Genomic DNA, 22,146 nt, shown 5'->3' with positions numbered 1-22,146 from the left:
AAATGCTGGTGGGCTGAAAACCGGCAGTCCACGAGGTTGTTATCTTCCTGCTCTTTCCCCCAGACTTGCCCTTTCCTTATAGAAAGCTTCGGGAGCTCTGTGCTTGGGAGAGGAGAGCAGGCAGGAGGGTGGGGAGGGTAAAGGGAGTGGGAAAAAGGGAGAGGCCGGCTGGAGAAATAGGACTGGGGCTGATTTGAAGGAGAGAGTGGGGAAGTCTTGAGGGGTTTCTCTAGACCCATAGGGGGCAGCCGGAGTCGGCTGCTGGAGGTGCGGGGGCGGAGAAAGGGTGGGGACCAGCCCCACGGGGGGCGATGCGGTAGCTGCAGCAGCGGCCGCAGGAGTTTCCCACAATGCAGCGCGGCGCGCTGTCCCCGGTGCTGATGCTCAGCGCTGCCCCGGAGCCTCCGCCGCGCCCGCCTCCCGCCCTCTCGCCGCCGGGCCCGGGCCCCTGCCATGGCTCAGCTCGGCCCGGTCCTGCCCCAGAGCCGTCGGGGGGCCTGGGCGCGGCGCTCGACAGCAGCCTGCGGGCCGCCGTGGCATTCAAGGCGGAGGGCCAGCGCTGCTACCGAGAGAAGAAGTTCCGGGAAGCCATCGGCAAGTATCATCGGGCGCTGCTGCAGCTGAAGGCGGCGCAGGGGGCCCGCCCTGGAGGCCTGCCCGCCCCCGCCCCCGGGCCCGCCACCAGCCCGGGGCCAGCCCGCCTCAGTGAGGAGCAGCGGCGCCTGGTGGAGAACACGGAGGTGGAATGTTATGACTCTCTCACGGGTACGGGGCCGTCGGGGGGCGCGTATGTGAGAGGGGTGGGGAGCTAGGGGCAATCACGAAGCCCTGGGGTGGCGGGCGCTGCAGGCTTGAAGGCGCCAGGGCTGGGGTCTGTAGGGGGAGTCCTCAGAACTAGATCAAGGAGAGGGGTTGGAAGTGTAGGGGACCACAGGGATGGAAGGAGCTGGGATGCGGGAATGGATGGGCTTTGGGGTGCCACCTGCGAACCTCAGGTGAGACAAACTTACCCTGGACGAGCCATTCGAGGCCCATCCCTCACCTGTGAGCCCGCCCCTAGCCCTCTCCCGTCTGGAAACCTCCCAGCTAATCACCCGGGAGCGCCTGTCTGTGTTTTTCGCGCCCTCTGGCGGCGGCGCAGATCGCTTCCATTCTGATTGGTCAGAGCTGGGCGGCCGGGTGGCCTGAGTAGTCCCTGAGGACGGCTCAGCCGTGGGAAAGGGTGGGGTTCCCCGCATCCCGAAAGCCAGGTGAGGTCTGGGCGCCGGCCGGCTCTGAGAGCCCGGGTCCCGGTGCCCCCGCAGCCTGCCTGCTGCAGTCGGAGCTGGTGAACTACGAGCGGGTGCGCGAGTACTGTCTCAAGGTGCTGGAGAAGCAGCAGGGCAACTTCAAGGCCACCTACCGCGCCGGCATCGCCTTCTATCACCTGGGCGACTACACGCGCGCGCTGCGCTACCTGCAGGAGGCCCGCAGCCGGGAGCCCACAGGTGAGGGGCGGGTGGAGCCCGGAAAGGGGCCTCGCTGCTTGGAGGGAGCGCTGGACCCCCGCCCCGTTCGCCTCTCCACCCACCTACTCCTTCCACATCTTCTCATGCTCTCGCCTCCCATTTAAATGTCCGCTCACCCATCATTCCTCTGACATTCACCCAACCAGTTCTCGTCTATTCAGCCCCTGACTCATCCTGATGCCCCCACTCCCCTAGCAGCCATTTCCCTATCTGCTCACCCACCCCATCTCCCTTACATGCCCCCCTCCCCGCCCCCCGCTCCCCAGTTCATCCACTCCCTCTCTCACCCATTCACACTCTCACCTACTTGGTCACCTGGTTCCTGGCGATCTAGGAAATTGGCCCAGGGTGGGGGGGTTAACAGAGCTGGAGGCTCGTTCCTTGCCCTGTGGGAGATGGCAGTCAGAGGGTGTGTGTGTGTGTGTGTGTCTGTAGGCAGAGCTTGTATTAGGAGCCAGAGACGAGGGAGCACAACAGGTGCACGACATGGGGTTGTGGGAGCAGAGGCAGGATCAGCTGTCCTGGTGAGTGGTGGGAGAAGCGGCTGCTTGCAGACAGCCCGGAGGCCGCGTGGCAGGGTGACCAGGGCCTCCAGTGAGCGGCATTCCTGGCAGAATGCAGAGCCTGTGTGGAAGGATGGAGGTGTGAAACGCCCCCGCTGGCTTGTTGTGGCTGGGGCTTTGGAGAAGGGTTCTGGCAATGCTGGCTGTGTGGGGAGGCACTGAAGGCTGGGGACAACGAGGTGTGAGCCAAGGTGGGGCAGCTGTCCCCCGCTGCCCCAGGACTTGAGGATAATGCCCTGCCCGCCTCCCCCGCAGACACCAATGTCCTGCGCTACATCCAGCTGACTCAGCTGAAGATGAACCGGTGTGGCCTCCAGCGGGAAGACAGTGGGGCCGGGGCCGGGGCTGGGACGCGGGACGTCATTGGCTGAGACCCACCTAGGGGGGCTGTCCCTACCTCTACCCTACCTCCACCCCTGCCACCTCACCGTGTAAACTCCCCCAACTCATGTGTTCACAGGTAAAGCATTTGTCACTGGTAACCAGAGCCTCTTTGTGTGGTGTTCTGGTGGGGACCGGGGAGGGGCTATGGGCTTATGCTTCACCCCGTGGACTTGAGAAAGCCAGCGTGGGCGGGGGGTGCACAGGGGCATGGCCCGGGGTGGCGGCAGGCCGGGAAAGACGCACAGCCAGGCGCGATAGGGGGCAGGGGCTACCTTTAATGCTGCATTTGTGCCAAATCCCCCGCGATGCCCTGTCCCTGAGTGTCCCGGCCCCCCTCCCCCCGCTGCAGGGCGGGTGCAGGGCCCCACCCCCTGGGGTACAAAGGAATAAATTAAGTGTCCCCCCTCCCCCCTTCCCCAATAAATAGAGCGGGTATCCTGCCCAGGGCCTCCCGCCTGGGCCTGGCGGGCCGCGGCGGGGCCTGGGGCGCTACATTCACGGCTGCCCCGGCGGGCGGTGGCCTCAGCGGGAGCCCTGGGCCTCGCACAGGGGCACGGTGCTGTCCTGGCTCTGCCCCTCCATGTCCATGTCAAGCAGCGTGGGCTGCACGCTGGGGGGCCCGGGGCTCTCCGGACTGTCCGGCCTGCTGGGAGGCGAGATGCTGAGTGTCCGGCCAAAGGAGACCAGTTTCCTGGGGTCCAGGCGGGGGCGGCTGGCGGCAGGCCGGGGTCTCGGGGCGAAGGTCAGGGTGGTGGGGCGGCCAGGGAACTCGGGGGGCCGGCGGCGGGTTGGGAACAGGGCCTGGGGGTCGGGCAGGCGAGGGAAGTCCAGGGGGTCTCTAGGGCCTGGTAAGAGAGGATCAGATGAGATGAGGGGGGCAGATGGGGGGGGCGTGCAGAGGGCAACATTTAAAAGCCAGGAGAGGACAGGGAAACTGGAATTTCTGACTTCTCTCGAAAAGCCTCCGGATCTTGCTGGGTCCACTTTCTGGCAGGGGTTGCACCTGCGCCTAGGCCCTGATCACTGCTGACTGCCACTCATCTGGGGGCGACCCTCCAGGGCCTGCTTCCCTTTGGACGCTCTAGACAAAGCCCCCATCCCTCCCTCTCCTCGGCTGGCTGGGTTCCTGCAGACCGACCGGCGGAGAGACCTTAGACATGACACCCTCTGAACGGGGACAGGAGCACGTCACCACCCGGCTGAGGATTAAGTAAAATAGCAACAGTGACTGTAAGAACACTTAGCACCGTGCCTGCCTCACGGGAAGTCCTTAACGCCTGTCTGTCCCACCATCTTTGTCACGTTCATCAACATATAGACAGCAGCCCCAGCACAGGGCTGTTCGCTATAGTTACCACTGTCGCCGTTAACATCACCTGCCTGGCCCCGTGGGCATTAGAGTCTGGCACCATCCCCCCCCCCCCACCCTGTGTCTCAGTCACCCAGGGACCCTCAGCAGGGAGGGCCATGGGGACACAGACCCCTCCTCCCCACGCTAAGCAGGAGGAGGCCGCCGCTGGGCTGGGCCATCGGACCCTGGCGGGGGCAGGGGGCAGGGCCGCTCTCCGCGCCCCGGGCGCGCGGCGCCTCACTCACCAGGGCCGGGGCCCGCGGGCTCGGGCGCCCCCCGCTGCCCCAGCGCCCCGTCCGACGGCGTCCGCCTGTGCCCGCGGCTCACGGCGCGCGCGGCCGTGACGTGGGTGGGCGTGAGCGACTGGCGGGGGTCCTTCTTGAAGCTCTCCAGCTCCAGGTCCACCAGGGGGTTGGGGCTGGGCGCGGGCGGGGAGGGCGGCGGGGAGGGCGCGGCCGGCGCGGCCTCGTCGCTGTCGGAGCGCAGCAGCGAGCGCGTGGAGTTGCAGTCGGACACGGACGACAGCGACACGAGGGTGGCCGAGGGCGCCAGGCCCGGGCCGGGGTCGTCGCGGCGGCCCGGGGAGCGGGCGGGTGGGCCGCGGCCGGCGCGGGCGAAGAAGAGCCCGTCGAGCCAGCGCCGCTGCTCCTCGCCGTCAGCGGCGCGCGCCTCGGCCAGGTCGGCGCCCAGGCCCACGGCGCCCAGCAGCGAGGCGCAGCCCAGCAGGGCCAGCTCGCAGCGCCGCCGGCCGCCGGGCGCGGGTCGCGCGGGGGGCGGCCCCGGGGAGCGCTCGGCCGGCAGCGGCGCCGTGAGGTAGGCCGGGGTGCTGTACGGGGAGGGGGGCACGCTGCCGCCGCCCGCCGCCTCCGCGAACTCCTCTGCAACCGGGAGAGGCCGCGCTCGACTCCGGCTGGCCCCGGGCCCCGGGGACCCTCCGACAGCGAGACCGCCGAGTCCCCCGTTGGCGCGGTTCTCGCATCTTCCTCCCCGCAAGGGCCCCTGCCCCTGGGAGTGACCCCGCACCCGGGGGCCTGGCTGTCCCCCTTTCCGGGAATGCCTGCTCCCCAGGGGCCCAGCGAAATCCCGCTCCCTCCCCCAACCTTGGGGAAGGGTCCCCCGTTTGTCTCGGGCTCTGCTCCCCTTCGGGCCAGCGGATGTCCCCTCCCCCTCTCCCTTAAAGGGGCCCTCACCGTCTTACCCATCTCATTGAGGCTGGCGAAGCCAGGGGCGATGGGGGTGTGTTTGGGGGATTTGCCCAGGTTGGGGGCGCTCGATGACCACTGTTTGCTCCCTTCCCCCAGGGCCTTCAGCCTGCAGGGGGCACCAGAGATGGGGGGTCGGCGGCCTTCGCTGCGCCACGGGCCTGGGGGCGGGCGCAGGGCGGCCCCGCCGGTACCTCTCCTCTCCTCCAGCCCGCTCCTTCTGCAGGGTGGAGCTGGGCCCCCACGTGCGGCCCTTCTTCTTGCCCCCAACCAGTTCTTCCTTCTTTGGGGGCCCGCTGCGGCCCCATGTCACACTGCCACCACTGCTGCTGCCACTGCTGCCGCCGCCACCACCATCCACGGGGGTCACTGAGCCGAGAGAAGCCACTCGGTTACTGGGTCTTGGCCCCACTGAGCTCCCAGCCTCCCACTCCCCACTCGGACCCTCCCTCCACCTGGAAGCCCCAGGGATCTTGGGTTCTAACTCCAGTCCTGAAGGACCCTTCCCTGCTATAAATCCTTCCATAGCTCCCCACCGCTGTCAGGACAATGGCCCAGCTCCTCACCCTGGCATTCAAGGCCCTTCATATGCATTCCCTGCCCACTTCCTCAGCCTCATCTCCCATCGCTCCCCACGGCCTCAGCTGTCACCCATCCCTTCAGGTTTACTGAGCAGCTGCGAGCGTTTCCATTTTAGCAGGTGAAGAAAGGACTCTACTGGGTGAGCCACCTGTGTGGGGTGTCAGAAGGGGAGCCGTGCTGTGGGAAACAGGGAGCAGGCGAGGGCTGTGGAGTTAGGGAAGGCTCTCCCATGGGAGAGCGAGAAATCTGGCAAAGACCCGAAGGAGGTGAGGGAGGGAGCTAAGTAGACACCAGGGAGAGGAGCTTCAGGTGGAGGGAACAGTGAATGCCAAGGCCCTGGACACGCCCGGAGTGCTCCCAGCCGGCCAGGAGGCTGGTGTGGAGGGAGGACGAGGAGAGAGACGGAGTCAGGATACGCAGGCAGAGGGCCTTAGGGGCCTGGTTGGGACCCATGTCTGCTGGTTCCCAGTGGGGCGCTTCACAACTCCACGCCTTTGCAAAGGTTGTTCCCTTCACCTGGAATTCTGTTCCCTTTCGGTCCTTTTCCTGGCCTGGTTGGTGGCTTGCCCTTCAAAGCTCCAGGTCTGCATAGTTTGTTCCCTGGAAGGTCAGGTGCCCTCTCTCCTGGTCCCACCACGCTTGAATGGACCCTGATACCAGTATTGATGACCTCTGTATGGTTGTTATTTACCTGAACCCTGACGGCTGGACCTCTGCCATGCGGCCCCCACTGTGGCCATCTCCCCATCCAAGGCGCCCCCCAACCCTGGCCAGCCGTCCTCATCTCACTTGTCTATGCTGTCCTAAGACCCTGCTCCTCACAGCTGCCAGAGGGCAAAGGTGAACCCGATCCGTCACTGCCTCGTCCCAGCCCTCCCCGGCTCCCGTCATGTGACAGTAGAATCCAGATTCCTTTTCCTGCCTCTCCAGAGTTCCTCGACCACAAACCTCCCGCTGCCTCCCATTCACTCTCCTCCAGCCAAGCCGGTGGTTTGGGGCTGATAAACATTCCCACCTCTGGGCCTTTGCCTTGGCTGTTCCTTCCGCCAGGGACACTCTTCCTTCAGATCTCCGCATGTCTCAAAGCCGCAAGCTCAGCTCCTCCCACGGGCCTTCCCGGTGTCCAGCAGCAACTGTTCTTCCTTCTTCCCCTCCCGGTTTTCCTGCCCAGTGCTTCTCCTGCTCACTGACTGGTCTCCCTGTTTCCTGTGGTTCCCCCCGCTTGGTGCAAGGTATGTGCTCAGAGAAGTTTGCTGACTGACTGACTGACTGACTGGTCAGGGCCTCGGGAGATACTCACGGCGAATGGCCCTCAGCCGGGGGATGATGCTGGGGCTCGCGGGGGGGCTGGCCCCGTCGGATCCTTTCCGCTTATCCAGGGTTGGAGAGGCCTGGACTGTGATCTTATGCTCGAAGCCTGCAAAAAGGAAGAGACTTTCCTGAGCAAACGGCTCCCTGGCTAACAGAGAGGAGTCCCCCGTAGAGAAGGAATGACAGAACGGGACCGCCACCATTTGGCCTTCCTTAACGTGGCGGTTCTCCAAGTGTGGTCCGCAGGCCGGCAGTGTCAACATCACGTGGAAACCCCTTGGAAATGCGTCCTCTTGGGCCCTCACTGGGTCAGCACCCCTGGGGTGGAGGGGCAGCGACGTACCTGTCACAGGCCCTCTGGGTTCCCCTGAAGCATGCTCGAGTTTGAGAGCAAGGTGCCTAGGGGGTCCCTAATTAACTAGGATGGACGAAGGCCCTAGGCCTGGGTGCCCAGGGAGGCGGCCACTAGCCATCTGTGGCAACTGAGCATTGAGACGTGGCTCGTGTCACCGAGGAACCGGGGAGTCCGACCTTTCTTTATTTCATTGTAACCAATCTAAGTTTGTATTTAAAAACAGAGACTCAGCTCGGTTATTGGAAACACCCAAGCACGTTTAGAACAACTTGGGTACGTGAATCTACGTTTTCAACTGTAAATCTTACAAAACCTAAATACAGGTCAAGTATTTTTGGTGGAATTTCAGTGCCAGGATGGAGATGCGCTGTGCAAATAAAATACACACTGGATTTCAAAGACGTAGTGTGAGCAAAGAAGGTAAAATGTCTCATTCACAATTTTTTTGGGTATTGATTAGGTGTGAAACCATAGCATTTTGGATACATTGGGCTAAATAAAATATATTATTAAAATTATTTTTTTTCCTTTTTTTTTTAACGTTGCTACTAGAATATTTAAAATTACACACGTGGCTTGCATTACTTTCCTGTTGGCCGGTGCTGTTCTGGGCACTGCTCTGTGGCTTGTAACATCCCAGAGAGAGAGGCACCCAGTATTCGTGCCTTCTGACACTCCCAGGAAGCAGCCTTTGGGAAAAGAAACTGAACTTGAAACTGATTAAGCCTTGCTGACCCATGTGAAACTTGTTTTTGCAGGTCCCAAATGACTGAAGATCATCAACTTCACACAGTTTACCCTAATCCCAATTTACAGGAAATTGAGGGGACCAAGGGACGTGTTAAGCGATCCCAGGGGGATGCCAGCAGCAACATCCAGGCCGTGGAGATGCAGTTTTTCCATCAATTATTGGCAAGGGGGAAAAGAGGCAGATTAGAAGATATTAAACACATAGTTGGGGGCCAAAACTGTAAAGAAAACTAAGGAAGGGGCTGCCCTAAAAGCCAAGACTGGGGCTGTCCCCAGGGGGTGGGGAGCACAGGGCCTTGTGTCTGGAGGGGCATGTGCAGGGCATCTGGGATGGCCAGAGGATCTCTCGGGGTTCAGGGGGTGATTATGCTGACTTGCTAAGCGGTACCCAGTTTTTTGGTCGTTTTCCATACGTCTGATCTATTTAGCCATAAAAAGTTTTAAAAAGTGAAAGGAAGAGAGAAACCCTGGGTGAGGGATGCTCCCGGCAGCCAGTTGGGGGATGCTCAAGGGCCGTGGGCGGTACCGGAGGGCAGGCTGATGTGGCTGCCGCCTTCCCGCAGCTTGAGCAGGCGGCTGCGCTTGAAGTTGCCCCTGCGTTTGCGGACCCGCGGCTTCTCCTGGCTCAGCTGGCACATGAGCAGGTGCAGCTCGCGCTCCACGATGTCCATCTCGCGCTCGGCCAGCTCCTGCTCCCGCCGCCGCAGCTGCTCCTCCTGGAAGCGCTGCTCCTGCGCCGCCCGCAGCAGCTCCTCCTCGCGGCTCCGCAGCTCCTGGAGGAGAGGCGGCGGCTTGCGGGAGGGGCTTCGCTTCTCCGCCCCTGGGGATGGACCCGGGGCTGCTGGCTCTGGTTGGGGCCTGCCCAGGGGCGTCCTGCTGTGGGGCCAAGTGGGGGTACACTCCAACTCACACTTCACCAGCCAAGCTGGGTGCCAGGGCAGGGGACGGGGTTAGCCCAAAGAAAGGGGTGCCTTTTCTTTTTTCCCCCTTTGATTTTAAATTTTTTAACCTCTTTAATTTGGAAAACTTCAAACATGCACAAAAGCAGAGAGAGAATAGTGCACCCCCTTGTGCCCATCATCCAACTTCAATAATGATCTATACTTTGCAAATCCTTTTTCCTGTACCCCGTCCTTCTCTCCTCCCTCTCCTTTTTGCTGTAGTATTTTAAAGCCGACCCCAGCCCTCCTGCAGCATCACTTGTAAGTACCACAGTGCAGGGTGCCTTTTTCTTATTAATCCCGTAACAGCAGGCTGGCTTCTCTTGATATGCAGAAAAGGCTCCCTTGGCCCTGCATGGACCCAAAGACCGGGGCGCAGGGGAAGGGACTCTGGCCCCCCAAGGCATCAGAACTCAGGGAGCTTGCTCCCTCCCTCCCCCCGCGCCCCCCTCACCTTCTCCTTGGTGCGGAGGTCATCGAACATGTGCTGGATCTCTAGCTTCCAGTCCTCCTGCAGCGAGTGGAAGGACTCCAGCGGCATCTGGAACAGGGCCGACTGCTCGATGGCCTCCAGCTGCTTCAAGATGCTGCCGAAATCTGGCCGCCCGTGGGGGTCTGGGTCCCAGCATTCTGGGGTGGGTGGGGGACAGCAGTGGGAGTGGCGATGTCAGGGGCCGTGCTCTGGGGCATCAGCCTGCTCGGTAGAAGGCAGGACACAAGGGACTGTGGACGAACAGCTCCCATGGAGCCGAGGGGAGGAATTCAAAGCCAAATTCCTGGCCATCTTTCACTCTGGGAGAGAAACCTGGGGACCAGCTCCCTGACTGGTGGTCTACTCGGGGATCTGGGAGGAATCCCCAGGCCGAGGAACCTAACAGGCCGCCCTCAAGAGCTGGGGGCCTGGCCAGAACAAGGGTCTGGGGGCCATGGAGCCAACTGCAGGGGAGGCTGTTCCTGGTCCGATGGCTCCAGCCCCTTCTCCCTCACTCCTGGGCCCACTGGTAGGGATGGGTGTGAAGGGGTGGGTTCTGGGCCCGAGGGCGCCTGCCACCCCAAGCTGAGCCTACCCTCTCCACGGGGCCCTGGCTCACCCTCCAGTAGGCGGGCAAAGGGCTCGGGGCAGGTGGAGGGGATGGGCAGCGTCAGCTTGTTCATAGCCACGCCATATGCCACGGCCAAGGCGTCGATTTCACGGTAGGGGACCTCCCCTGTCAGCAGCTCCCAGAGCAGCACCCCGAAGCTGCAGGTGGGGGAGAGGAAGGGGTGATGCCGCAGCCCACCCCAGTCCTCACCTGTGCCCCAGCCCTGCCTCCGGTCCCCTGCCTCAGCCAACAGCCAGCCCTGGCTGATGAGGCCACAAGGTCCTGATCTGACCTCCATCAGCCCAATCTCGATAGACGTGGCAGGGCTGCCTCTCTTCCCTCACTCCTGCCTGAACACCCGCAGTGGCCCCCTGTGCCCACTGGGCAAATGTGCCCTCCTCAGCCTGACCTCTGATGACCCCGGCAGCCTTGCCTCTGTGCACTCTCAGCCCCCCTGCCAACCCCAGCTTCATCCTGGAGCCACACTGGAGAGTTGAACAAGCCCTGTTCTTCCTTACTTCTGGCTTTTGCACATACTGTTCGCTTTGTTGAGAACACCCTTCCCTTTCTGTAACTGTCCTTTAAATCACAACTCAGGTGTCCCCTCTGCCAGGAAGGCTTCCTTGGTTCCACAGCCTCCAAAGCTGGGTTAGAGGCCCCTACTCCATGGTCCCCCAGAACCCTGGGCACTTACCTCTAAAAACAAGTTAACACTACTTAACATTTATAAAGCACTCACTCCAGGCCAGCACTGTGCGAGGCACTCTCAGTAACCCTCACAACAGCCCTGCAAGGCAGAAGGTATGGGTATGACCTCCATTTCATCTGACGAGCAGCTGCAGGCTCAGAGAGGTTAAGTTACCTGCCTAAGGTCACACAGCTAGTAAGTGGTGGAGCCACACTCGGACTCAGGTCTGCCTGATGCCCATGATAGTGTCCTTAATGGCTCCACAATGCCAGAGTGCACACCACTGTGCCACAATCACCTGCGTGTCCATCTTCTCCAGTGAGCTGTGCTCCCTCTGGAGCCCAATCCCCATTTTGTGCCGTGCCTCGCATGCGGGAGCGCCCTGTGCCCCCACATCCACACATGCACTCCTTCAACACACACTTATGAAATGTCTACTGTGGGCCAGACACTGTCTGGGCACTGGAACTAGAGACGCCCGCCTGCGCTCACACAGCCCAGCCTCCCCTTCTCGCTCAGGGGCAGCACCGCGGAATCGGAGCTGGGCACAGACCACGTGAAATAATGTCCCACCCTCCTTTGCAGCTAAGGCTGCCCAGAGGGCAATGGTCCTGGCCACTGGGATGTAGGGGTGTGTGTGTCCTGGCAACTAACTTCCAGAAGGCGTCCTTAGAGGGAAGGGGTGCTCCTTCCGTCTCTTCTCCTTCCTTCTGGTTGGAATGTGGACACGAAAGCTGGTGCTCAAGCAGCCATTTTGGACAATGAAGTGAACTTGGGAATGGAGGCCACACAAGGTGGAAGAAAATAATAGCGGTTTTCAACTGGAGATGGCATGACACCCTCCCCCTGCCCCACCATCCCTGGAAACCTGTGGGGTTGTTTTGATGGTCACAATAGTGCTACTGATGTTAGGTGGCTGGGAACCATGGATACTTAGTGTCCTGAAAAGTACAGGACCGTACCACACAAGGAAGAATTTCCCTGCCCAGTGTCCGTGACACCCCCGGGAAGGAACCCCGACATAGGACCCTGATTCCCTAACACTGGGGGCACCACACCAGCTCTGGGCTTTACACGAGAGCAAACACTTCAGTCTTATTTCTATTTTGGGTTTTCTGTTCTCACTGCTGAAATACGGCTCCGCTAAATGTTTGTGACCGTAAATGAACGTCTGGCGGGACGCCTGTCAGAACATCCCCCCCGGGGGCTGCACTGCTCTAGTTGGGGCTTCCCGGCTGATCGGTCTGCCCAATGGCCACGACTCTGCTGCTCGGTCCATCTGGAGCCTCAGCCGGGGACTGACCCGGGCTTGGCTCCCCCTCCCAAGGCCGCGGGTCCAAGTGTTTCTGCTGCCACCATCAAGTCTCGCTGGCGATGCCAACAGCCTCCTCGCTGCCCTCCCGCGCTCACTCCTGTCCTCTCTGACCCAGCACCCAGGGAGCCTCTGCATTGCGAAATCAGACCCCGCCATCCACAAACGCCTCCAAGGGCTCTCCCTGACACCGTCCAGCTCGCTCCTATGTCAGTTCCTGCCGCTCTCCTCCCGGCCTGCTCTGCCCCAGCCCCACGGGCCTTGTAGCTGTTTCTGGAACATGCCGAGCTGGCTCTCACCTCAGTACCTCCTGCGTGGGGAGCTTCGTCCCCCAGACTCTGCTGGCAGGCTCCTGGCAGCCACTGGGAGCTCAGAGTCACAATGGTGCAAGTGCCCCTGCTCAGAAAAGCCTTTCCCAGCGTCGTCCTCCAGCCCGCAGAGGGCTTTCCACCCACCTCCTGGCTCGTAACACTAGCTAATACTTTTTCTGCCGCATTGATAAAAATTATTTTACAATTTTCTTAACCTGAAAACAGCTTTTTTTCAGCTTCTTGTGTATTAGTTCATTTATTTACTATCTCTGAGGGGAGGAAACACGTCTGTTTTTATTCACTGCTGTACCCCAGCCCCCAGAGAAAAGGACAGATGCACGGATGGATGGACGGATGGATGGATGGACGAATGAATGAATGGTTGCCTCCAATGGCCTCAATTTCCTATTTGACACGTGGAGGCAGTGGGCTGGATGGCGTCTGAGGGGCCTTCAGTGCTGACATCCTATCTCTACACCTCTGAGATTATTACTGGAATCCAGGTCCTCCATGGCCGCCACTTCCGCTAGCAGAACAGACAGCTGCCTTGGGGCCTGGCTGATGGTCTGACCTCGCTGGCAGCCCCTGTGCCAGACCCCGATCCCGGCTGCAGTGGGAGACTGTCCCTCCGCCTCTGCCCTCGCCCCCCCCCGCCCCCATTTCTGGGAGGCCTCCCCGGCCCCACCGTCAGCACCTCCAGACGTCACTGCTTTTGGAGAAGAGGGAGAGACGGATGACCTCCGGAGCCATCCAGGCGTACGTCCCCGCAGCGCTCATTTTGGTGGTCTTGTGCCACTCGCGGGCGAGGCCGAAGTCCGTAATCTTGAGCACCGTGTCTGCGAGGTTGTGGTTCTCGATGGCCTCCAGGATAAGGACTGTGGGGGGGGAAGAAAGGCGGGTCACCCCAGACCTGCTGGGCTGCAGACCCGGGCGTGCTGGCCCCGGCCTTGGCCGGCATCTCCTACATGTTCTTTGTCCCTCCTCCAGCTGCCCGCTCTGCAGCAGCTCCTTTCCTGGCCTGGCATACCACGAGCCCTCCCAGGCCGTCTCACCCCTGCCCCAGGCTCCCAAGAGCGGGTAGGGGGCTTCACCTGGGTCCCCTCCCCTCCTGACACTCAGCTCTAGGGAGCTCAGAGAAAGGTCAACGGCCAAGGGCTTGGTTATCCATGGTCCAGGCCTTGAATTCCCAACCACCCCAGACGTGGGATTACAAACCAGGAGCAGAGGGGACGCATGTGGTGTCCCTGGTCTCTGTCACCCGCTGTGGTGTACTCCCTTCCAGGCCCCAATTCTACTCCTTTCCGCGTCACACTGTTTGCCACGGGACTTCATGGTTCTTTCCACTAAAGACGCAGAGCACATGTCCCCATCTTTTACTCTGGGCTGACCATAGGACTTGCTTTGGCCAACAGGACGAGGCAGAAGGGAGAGCGCCAGTTCCAAGCCGAGGCCTAAGAGGCCTCACGTGTCTGCCTGCCCTCTGTGCATCTGCCACCACCACGAGAGCACGCCCCGGCGAGCCCGCTGTGCAAGGAAGACAGCAGATCCTGGAGCAAAGCCCCCCAGCTGAGCCCAGCCAAATGAGTTTACCCTCCCGCTGGCCTGCACATGCATGAGCAGTAATAAATGACTGTCGTTTAGAGACCCCAAGTCTTGGGGCTGATTTGTTACACAGCAGTATCGTGACAAAATCTGATATATCACTCAAGCACAGTGAATTGTTCCAACTCACCTGCTGCCTGGGGTCATTGCTAACAACAAGAAGAATCAGGTTCATGTTTATCAGGAGCCCGTTACACGCCAGGCACTGTGTAAGCCCCTTCCATGAGTTAACTAGCAAGCAACCCATTTTATTGACTAGCAAACTGAGGCTCAGAGAGAGGAAGTCACTCGGCCACGATCACACAGCTAGAAAATGTTGGGGCAAAGAGCTGAAGCAGGTCTGTCACCAGAGCCCAATCTCTCAACTACTAGGATATTCCACCAGCTTCTGTCAAACAGGGGCCCCAAAGTGTCCAGCGGCCTGCCTGGGTTTGGATCCCAGCTCTGCCCCTTATTAGCTGCATAACCTTGTATTGTTTACTTTATCTTTCTTAACACCTTTAAGATTTCTCCTCTGTTAACTGGAGAGGAGAAGAGTGTTTACCTTATTAGGGTTGTAGTGAAGATTTATTGCCTGAGGCAACAGCAGGCAATTTAAAAACGTTAGCTATTGTTAGCATGGGATGTCGCCATCATTGATCCTGATTTGTCCACCTTCGTTGTGACCATTCTTGGCTACTTCTCCCGTCATAACAACAACGAGGTAATCCTACTACCATGCCCATGCGGCAGATGAAGAAACTAGGGTTAGAGAGATGGGTGCGTTGCCCAAGGTCACACGGTTGGTAAATCTTGTCCATTCTTTTTTTTTTTTAAGATCGGCACCTGAGCTAACATCTATTGCCAATCATTTTTTTTTCCTTCTTCTCCCCAAAGCCCCCCAGAAAATAGTTGTATATTATAGTTGTGGGTCCTTCTAGTTGTGGCATGTGGGACGCTGCCTCAGCGTGGCCTGATGAGAGGTTCTATGTCCCTGTCCAGGATCCGAACCGGCGAAACCCTGGGCCGCCAACGCAGAGCGCGCGAACTTAACCACTCGGCCACAGGGCCGGCCCCTTGTCCGTTCCTTGAAGCCTGACTCAAATGCCACCTCCTCATGGAAGGCTTGCATGACTCTCTAGCTTGTGACTCCACCTTCCAGAAGTCCTCCCTTTTTGGGTCCCCACCTCTCCTGTTTGTGGAGTGACCCTGTGACAGAGGGAAGACCCCATGGTCTTACACTTTATTTCTGCATCTCCCAAGCTGGGTCTAAATCAATTCCCTTTAAAAATATACATCTGTTCATGTCACCACCTGCTCCAAACCCTCCAATGGTTTCTACTCCATTGAATGAAACACCCCAAGTCCTCACCACAGCCCGCAAGGCCATCATGATCTGGCCCCCGTCTACCTTTCTGACCTCATCTCCTTCCTCCTCTGCCTCACTTCTGCTCTTCCAAGCCCTCTGGTCTCCTGACTGTGTCTCCGACAAGGCCCACTCATTCCTGCCCCAGGACCTTTGCTCTGCCGAGCGCTTTGTAAGGCTGGTCTTCTTTGCCCAGTTCTCTGCTCTAATGATGCCTTCCTTGACCATCTGAACCAAAGAGCTCCTCTGCCCCATCCTTAATCTGCTTTCTTTCCTTCAGAGTCTGGGATACTCTCTGAAATTTTATCCATCCAAATATCAATCGTCTATTTCTGTCCACTAGACTCTAACTTCTGTAACGGGGGAATCTTGCTTCGTCCACTCTGTAATCCCAGAGCCTAGGACAGTGCCTAGTACACTGAATTCTGCTTAAGAATTATTGGGTGAATTAACCAATGAATGAGTGACATCAGATGAGGAGCCCCTCGGGGAAGGATGAATGTGGAGGCCGTGTCCTCTGTCTCAGGCATGGAGCAGTCCCATTGCCTGGGCAGGAAGCCTTGGCCAAAAGAGCCCCAGGAACCCTTTGTCCAGGTGGCACCGGCTACAGAAAAACTTGGGGGTGTGGGGGTGTGTCCTTACACCCCACCTGCAGGCTGTGTCTCAGCAGGGTGAGGACGGACTGAGAAGGGGCCGCAGCCTTCAAGAGGAGCATGCCAGCAGTCCCGCCTCCATCCACCCGGCATTTCAGGGGCGTTCGAGCACGAGCATCCACGAAGGCAGGGACCGCCTGTGGCTGTCTTGCTCAATTCCCCAGCCCTGGCACAGGGCTTGGCCCAACTCTGGCACTTGGCAGCTCGCTGGTGGGTGCACAAATGCCAGGTCTGGAAGGTAAGGCATCCCTCTGTTTAGGGGCTTGCAGTCGGGGGGGCAGAGAAGGATACAGCAACAAACTTACAAAAATAGTGGGATGGCGTCAAACAAATTTCAAGATGTAGAACTGACAGCAATCAGAAACAGATGAGATGGAAAGGGAAAATGCTCCTATTTCACGCGAGGGCAGGGAACATGCTGGCCTCCTTCGCGGTGGAGCCCTCTTGCTCAGCACATGACCCGGCCCAGTAAATACCAAATGAAAGAAAGAATAAATAAGCGGCAATGAAAGGGAGCGAGATGCGGCAGAGGAAGGATGGGAGAGCCAAGAAGTTACAATTTCCCCCTGCTCTATCCTTTAAGGCCCAGGACAGGGTCTGGCACACAACAGGAGCTCCAGAAATATCTGGGGAATGACGGAAATCTCTCGTTTGTGAGTACCAGAAGGGCCGACACCATGGCTGTCTCGGTCCCTGTTGGGCTCCCACTTCACAGGTGTTCAATTAATATTTGCCGTCATCCTGAGAAGCTCCTTGATCTAGATGTGGGTCCTGGGGACCTTCCTGTCCACCTGGCCCCAGGCCCCACTCGACCAACCAATCATCTCTTGAGAACCTGTGACAGGCCGGCCAGCCTGCAAGCTTTTCCGTAAGCCACATCTCTTTTCCTCCTGCCTCATCTTGTCCACTTTGCCTTGGCCAGCTGGGAGGAGGCCTTGGATGACTCCAGGAAGTAGATCTCAACTGGGGGCAATTTTGCCCCCCAGGGGACCTTTGGCAATGTCTGGAGACATTTTTGGTTGCCATAACTGGTGGTGGCGGGCAGGGTATGCTAATGGCATCTAGTGGCTAGAGGCCAAGGATGCTGCTAAACCACCTACAATGCACAGGACAGTCCCCTACAATCATCCGGCCCCAAATGTCAACAGCGCCCAGGTTGAGAAACCCCGGCTCCGGGCTAGGGTCTTTCTGTCCCTGCCTGGTGGACTCTGGCATCATGGTTGGACAGTGAGCGCCATGAGGACAGGCTCTGCATCTGTCCTGTTCTCAGCAGGAGACGCAGGGCCCATCACAGTGTCACAGTGTTCATGGATAATTCTTTACGGAGCTACTGTGACTCTGCAGCCTGGAGGGCAAGTAGTCCTTCAACCTTTCTGAGCCTCCGTTTTTCCACCCGGCCCTGAAGACATACTGCTGCCCCTTCTCATCCCAGGCAGCGTCTTCAGGTGTCCCCTTTTCCCACCACCTAGGCTTGGCCTCACAAGGTTCTGCAGAAGCAAGTTTTTTGGGGGGAGCACACCACTTACTGTTGATGGACTTGAGGTCCCGGTGGATGATGGGCACAGGGGCATCATTGTGTAGGTAGTTCATGCCCCGGGCCACCTGCACGGCCCAGTTGACCAGCACGTGAGGGGGCACCCGGCGACCCGCCAGCACCCTGCTCAGCGCGCCCCCCCTGGCATACTCCATCACCAGGCAGAGGTGTGGGGGGCTGAGGCAGGCGCCTCTGAGGGCAATGATGTTGGGGTGCTGCAGGGCTCCGAAGAGCCGGGCCTCCTGGCGCACCTGCTCTGCTGTCACTGCCGGGTCCCGCTCAGGGTCCAGCCGGGCGGCCTTGACGGCCACCTCCTCGCCACGCCACAGGGCCCGATAGACCTTGCCGAAGCCCCCTACCCCGATGATCTCCTCGAGCTGCAGCTCGTGGAAGGGGATCTCCTGGGGCAGCTGCAGGCCCGCGGGCGCGGCGGGGGGGCCGGGGGTCACGTAGTTGCTGGGGAAGACGCCCACGCGGCCGCTGGGTAGCCGCCCGGTCCACCAGCCTTCGTCGCCGGACACGGCCCAGTCCTGGGAAAGCACCTGGACGCGGTCGCCCCTCCGCAGGGTCAGCTCCTCGTCGCCCGCCGCCTCGTAGTCGAACACAGCGGTCCAGACGGGCCCCGCGGGGGTCGCGCCCCACTCCTTGGCCGCCCCCCCCACCTCCTCCTCCATGGGGGAGGGGCCGGGGGCTGCGGGAGGCCGCTTCACACAGGCTGCCCGCGGGATGCAGAGGGCGGGCCCCGGCGGCCAGGATCGGGGGAAGTCCCTGCGGGTTCTGGGGGGCTCCTGGGGGCCATGGCTGGGGGGCCCTCCGCAGGAGCGAGAAAAAGCCTCCTTAAAAGGGCAGGGTCGTCCCCTCTGATTCAGCTGTCCAGGCGGGGCCGGGTGGGGGTAGGGCGACGGGTTCACCGATCGCCCCCAAATGTCAGGGCGCTAAGAGGGCCTGGACGCGCGGCTCCCGAATTCCTGCCGGGGCCCGCCGGTGGGGGACGAGGGCGAGGGAAGCAGGCAGCCCCCTTCCCCGCGCCTCTCACCCCGCGCAGCTCCACCGGCGGCCCCCGGCTCCGCATCCCGGGCCACGACCGCCGGGCGGGGCGGGGGTGGCGGGGTCCGGGGGGCGCCCGCCCCAGGACGGGGTGGCGCGCCCCTCGGCCTCCTCACGCGCGGGGCGGCCGGGCGACCCCCATCTTCAGCACCGGCCTCCCGGTCGGCCCCAGCCCCTACCCCCGCCCGCACCGCTTCCCGGGGCCGCCGGCGATGCCTGAGTGACGTGCTCGCCGCCGCCGCCGCGGTGCCGCCTGGGAGTTGTAGTCTCCGGCTGTGAGGCCTTGAGGCCGGTCCCCAGTCTCCCAGCCCCCAGAGCCCCGCTGCCAGCCTCGGGCCACAGTGGGACCCCGCAGGGCCGAAGGAGTCCTCCAGGGGTGATAAGACTGGCCTCGGACCCTCCCTGGGGTCCGGTGGGCAGGATCCTGGAGGAGGGTAGGAGGGGGCCAAGCGTCCCTCGCAGACCCTGTGGGGGCTGCGGCCCAAGGTGGGCTTGACCGTAAGGGACGCGTTTCACAAAGCGAGGAGTAGGAACTGCGTGAACGATGGTTACTGCCCCGAGCATCTAATGCGGCCGGACGAGGTCTCCGCGGCGGGCCGGTCTCTCGGGGTCCGGACCTGAGGTGCACGCCGGGAAATGTAGTCCGCTCTCGGACCAGCGCTGCGGGAGGCAGTTCCCAAACTGCGGGCTTCGGGGAGCCGGCTGGTGGCTCCAGCAAGCTAGGGGCTTGGGCTGATGGCGAGGCCTCTGCCGGGAGGACGGGGCTGGGAGGATGTGTTTCCTGTCCCTGGGGAAATCACAGCCTCGTCTGCTTTCCCCACCAGCCCATGGTACCCTCAAGAATCCGCCACCTCCCCCCATAATAGGAACTTCAATTTACTGTAGTTTAATGTACGTCGTGTGCTAAGCGCTTTGCACACATGGAATCATTGAATCCTCACAAAGCCCCCATTTTACAGATGACTGCACAGAGAAGTCAAGTCACTGTCCAAGGTCGAATTATAAATGCAAAGCAAGAATCAAGGACAGATTTTTTTTTTTAAAAGATTGGCACCTGAGCTAACATCTGTTGCCAGTCTTCTTTTCTTCTTCTCCTCCCCAAAGCCCCCCAGTACATAGTTGTATATTCTAGTTGTAGGTCCTTCTGGTTGTGCTATGTGGGACCCTGCCTCCGCGTGGCCTGAAGAGGGGTGTGCTAGGTCGGTGCCCAGGATCCGAACCTGGGAAACCCAGGCCCACTGAAGCAGAGCGCGGGAACTTAACTACTTGGCTACCGGGCCGGCCCCCCAAAAACACATTTTTAAATTAACAAAAACAACAACCCTGATTTTTTAAACCACTGCCTCCCCATTTAAAGAATGAGGAAACTGAGTCCTGTGGAGGTTTGGTGACTTGCTCAAGATCCGGAGGCTTGTAAGCAGCAAAATTCTGGGTCTTTTTGCTTGGCCTCTCCTGTGTGGTCTGGGAGTCTGCAAGGAGCAGAAAAGAGGGGAGCTGTGATGGGCTCGGGCGGCCCAAACTCCAGAGAACTGCCGCACAGGCTCCTGGGAAGTTGTTCCCCTCCGGGGGGAGGTGGGTGCCTGGTCTCCTGGCTGCCCCTCAGGGAAACTCAGGAGCTACGAAGACCGCTTGGCGGAATAGAGAGGCCCCGCCTCATCGTGAGGATGGGCGTTTATGCTATAACCTGATATATGCGTTCCTGAAAAAAAAACACGAGAGTTCTCTAAAACAGTGCGCTAACAATAACAAGCCTTTATGGGAAAAATAGAATTAGGGACAGATTGCTCTAAATGTGGGCAAAATCAGAGCGTTACAAAACCAATAACGATTCTAATAGAAATACTAACACTGTTAAATGTGCCCGGGCATTACGCTCAGCAAGTCTTCAGTGCCTTCTTTGTCGTCTTAAAGGCTGGGACTTGTGCTTCCTCCTTCAAGATGCCGGTCTGGAGCTAATAACTTTGAATGGAGACCGTTTTCATCAAAATTAAAAATCTGACCCAAGGGGCAGTCTTCTTCATTAACCTGTTCTTTTAATGTGGGAAAATGTCTTTGCAGTTTCCTCCTCTGCATTCACGGCTTTGCCTCATACCGTAACGCGGTAGCAAGTGTCGTGGTCTTTGAAGCCACGAAACCAGCCACTGGGGATCTAAAGGAAGACGCTTCTGTAGATCTTCAGCTTTTCCCCTTAAGATCTTCTTTTACTACTAAGGCTTTTTCTTTTAACTGTGAGAAAGCTTGCCCCTGATTGCTTCAAAACGTTAACTTCCTGGAGAAAATTGCGTGTTCACCAACATGCTTGTGTTATGCTGACACCATTGCTCTGTTTACTAATTGCTTATGGGTGATTTAAGCCAAAGGTGCCCATGGACAGTGGCAAAGGGGGTCTCCCAGCAGAAGCCTACACTTGGGTAAGGAAACGGAGCTGGTTTGATTCTAAACAAATGGGAGTGGGGAGTGGGGTGGAACTTGTCAATTCCATAAAAAAATCTTTTGAATTTTGATTGGGATTGTAGTGAGTAAGTTATTAATTTGGGGAAACTTTATGGCTTTGTAATACTGAGTCTTGCGTCCTTGGACATAGGTATAATTTCCTCCTGGGATGTCTTGTACCTGCTTTCTTTGGTTTGCTCACTGGAACTTTACTGTTTTTGCTTATTTATGGCTAGGATTTTGTTATTTTCTTCTAATCAGTTACTCCTGTTGTGATTGTAATGCTGGTCTTGGATCTAGCTACCTTGCTGAATTCACTCTTACTTGTTCTAGAATAGCATGGTAGCTAATTCTCCATACTTTTCCAGTTAGATGACCCTGTTGCTGGCAAAAAAATGACAGTTTAGTCTTTCCAATCTTTATAACTCATTTCTCACCCCCTCCCCCTTTGGCTAAGAGTCTTCCAATACAATGTTGAATGATAGCAGTGGTAATGGACAATCCTTGTCTTGTTCTAGACTTTTAAAGGAACGACCCTAAGCTTTCACCATTAAGTATGATGTTTTCAGTAGATTTCTAGTAGAAATCCCTTTATCAAATTCTATTCCTAATTTGCTAAGAGGTTTTTTAAAAACAAGTGTTGAATTTTCTCAAATGCGTTTTATGAGTTTATTGATGTGATCAGATGGCTTTTCTGCCTTACTCTGTGAATACTGAGCCATCCTCCTCCCTTTCACTATCGCTGGATTTGATTTAATAGTGTTCTCCTTGGGGTTGTTTTGCATTTGTTTTCATAAGTGGAATTGGCCTGTGGCTTTCTTTCTGGTGCTATCCTAGCCCAGTTTGGGCATTAGGGAAAGGCTAGCCCTATTCAATGATTTGGGGGGACCATCTTTTTCTGCTGTGTGGAATGGTTTGTGAAATATCAGAGTCATCTGTTCTTTGAACATTTGGTACAACTTGCCTCTAAGAGCATCCATGCTTGGTGTCTTTTTGGTAGGTCTTTGACTACAATTTCAGTTTCTTCTGTGGACATTCATTTATTCAGATGTATCACTTTCGCCTGGAATAAACTTTTGTAATTTATGGTTGCCTAGAACATATCTTTTTCTATCTAGGATTTCAGATCCGTTGTCATAACTTTATATATATTATTTCTTATGACTCCTTTGTATCTGAAGTTATGTTTCCT

The 22,146-nt window shown here is 58.6% G+C and overlaps 2 protein-coding genes across 2 annotated transcripts; one reads left to right on the top strand and one right to left on the bottom strand.

The window, feature by feature from the left end:
• Positions 1-292: 292 nt before the first annotated feature.
• Positions 293-2,553, top strand: TTC9B (tetratricopeptide repeat domain 9B). Its single transcript, XM_014860219.3, has 3 exons — positions 293-765; positions 1,305-1,487; positions 2,327-2,553. The coding sequence occupies exons 1-3, from the start codon at positions 351-353 to the stop codon at positions 2,440-2,442; spliced, it is 714 nt and encodes a 237-aa protein (XP_014715705.1). The 5' UTR covers positions 293-350; the 3' UTR covers positions 2,443-2,553.
• A 158-nt stretch (positions 2,554-2,711) lies between these two features.
• On the bottom strand, positions 2,712-18,554 carry MAP3K10 (mitogen-activated protein kinase kinase kinase 10). Its single transcript, XM_044759306.2, has 10 exons — positions 17,467-18,554; positions 13,035-13,215; positions 10,039-10,187; positions 9,402-9,577; positions 8,533-8,779; positions 6,891-7,007; positions 5,203-5,377; positions 5,005-5,117; positions 4,052-4,684; positions 2,712-3,300 (listed from the first exon to the last, which is right to left on the bottom strand). The coding sequence occupies exons 1-10, from the start codon at positions 18,146-18,148 to the stop codon at positions 2,978-2,980; spliced, it is 2,796 nt and encodes a 931-aa protein (XP_044615241.2). The 5' UTR covers positions 18,149-18,554; the 3' UTR covers positions 2,712-2,977.
• Positions 18,555-22,146: the final 3,592 nt, after the last annotated feature.

Source organism: Equus asinus, chromosome 26 (assembly GCF_041296235.1).
Source record: "Equus asinus isolate D_3611 breed Donkey chromosome 26, EquAss-T2T_v2, whole genome shotgun sequence".
Taxonomy (NCBI): Eukaryota; Metazoa; Chordata; class Mammalia; order Perissodactyla; family Equidae; genus Equus; species Equus asinus.
Note: the sequence above shows the minus strand (reverse complement) of the source record. Positions and strands in the feature narration are given on the sequence as shown.

Coding starts and splice junctions, on each gene's coding strand:
- TTC9B (XM_014860219.3), top strand. CDS start 351: ATGCAGCGCGGCGCGCTGTCCCCGGTGCTGATGCTCAGCGCTGCCCCG. Junction 766..1,304: donor ATGTTATGACTCTCTCACGG/GTACGGGGCCGT, acceptor GTGCCCCCGCAG/CCTGCCTGCTGCAGTCGGAG. Junction 1,488..2,326: donor CCGCAGCCGGGAGCCCACAG/GTGAGGGGCGGG, acceptor CCTCCCCCGCAG/ACACCAATGTCCTGCGCTAC.
- MAP3K10 (XM_044759306.2), bottom strand. CDS start 18,148: ATGGAGGAGGAGGTGGGGGGGGCGGCCAAGGAGTGGGGCGCGACCCCC. Junction 4,685..5,004: donor CGCCAGCCTCAATGAGATGG/GTAAGACGGTGA, acceptor TCCCGGTTGCAG/AGGAGTTCGCGGAGGCGGCG. Junction 3,301..4,051: donor GCCCGCGGGCCCCGGCCCTG/GTGAGTGAGGCG, acceptor CTCTCTTACCAG/GCCCTAGAGACCCCCTGGAC.